General features: G+C 35.1%; 1 protein-coding gene across 1 annotated transcript; it reads left to right on the top strand.

Moving 5' to 3' along the window:
- Positions 1-238: 238 nt before the first annotated feature.
- On the top strand, positions 239-727 carry LOC144354683 (uncharacterized). The gene has a single exon (XM_078010350.1). The coding sequence runs from the start codon at positions 239-241 to the stop codon at positions 725-727; it is 489 nt and encodes a 162-aa protein (XP_077866476.1).
- The last annotated feature ends 320 nt before the right edge of the window (positions 728-1,047 follow it).

The following is a 1,047-nucleotide window of genomic DNA, read 5'->3' as shown; positions in this document are numbered from 1 at the left end:
GTTGAGATATCTAAAATTACTACCAATAAACCCAAACAAAACATGAATTCTGCCGAAAGAGCAGCAATAAATAGATTACATCATGATAACACAATTGGAATAAAACCATTCGACAAAGGTCGTGGTATTGCAATCATGAATACAACAGACTATATATATGAAAGCCTTCGTCAATTAAACAACGAACAATACTACACTAAATTCTAATTCTAATTCGGTCCATGAGCTCGTTACAAAAATGTACAATCTGGATTTAATCGATTACGACACGTATAAATATACAGACCCATTTAACTACACAGTTAGAACGCCCCGGTGGTATTTACTGCCTAAAGTACACAAACCACCACCAGAGGGAAGTATATTTGTCGGTAGACCGATAATCAGTTGTTGCTCTGGTCCCACAGAGAAAATATCAGAATTAATTGACCACTTTTTAATTCCAATCGTCAAAAGACAACATACTTATATCAAAGATACTACAGATTTTATCAACAAAATCGAAAATATACAAGTATCTGATAATAACGTCCTAGTAGCCTTGGATGTCGTATCAATGTATACTAATACTGTTAACGAAGAAGCGATCCGAGCAACCGCTAATGCAATGCAATCAAATTACAATCACAGTGATAGTCCTTTGAAACCACTACCTTTGGAATATATAATTAAACTCCTTGAAATCATTCTGAAAAGAAATACATTCGAGTTTAATAATGAGTATTAAACCAAAACATGTGGAGTTAGCATGGGATCACCGTCTTCACCTGAGATTGTCGACATTACATTCCACCTACTGGAAAATCAGATTTTACTATTTGGTGCTCGTTATATTAAAACATGGTATCGTTTCCGAGATGACATTTTCATGGTATTCAATGGTACCATACCTGAATTACACAAATTTGTTCAGGATGCTAATATGCTTCATGATAAATAGCGGCTCAGTGGGTTCACATTTGAATACTCAATGACACAAGTCACGTACCTTGACCTATATAAAGGACAACGCTTCCTTGATCTGAATAAACTAGACGTGAAAACGCA

Source organism: Saccoglossus kowalevskii, chromosome 17 (genome assembly GCF_978046115.1).
Source record: "Saccoglossus kowalevskii chromosome 17, keSacKowa6.1, whole genome shotgun sequence".
Lineage (NCBI taxonomy): Eukaryota > Metazoa > Hemichordata > Enteropneusta > Harrimaniidae > Saccoglossus > Saccoglossus kowalevskii.
Note: the sequence above shows the minus strand (reverse complement) of the source record. Positions and strands in the feature narration are given on the sequence as shown.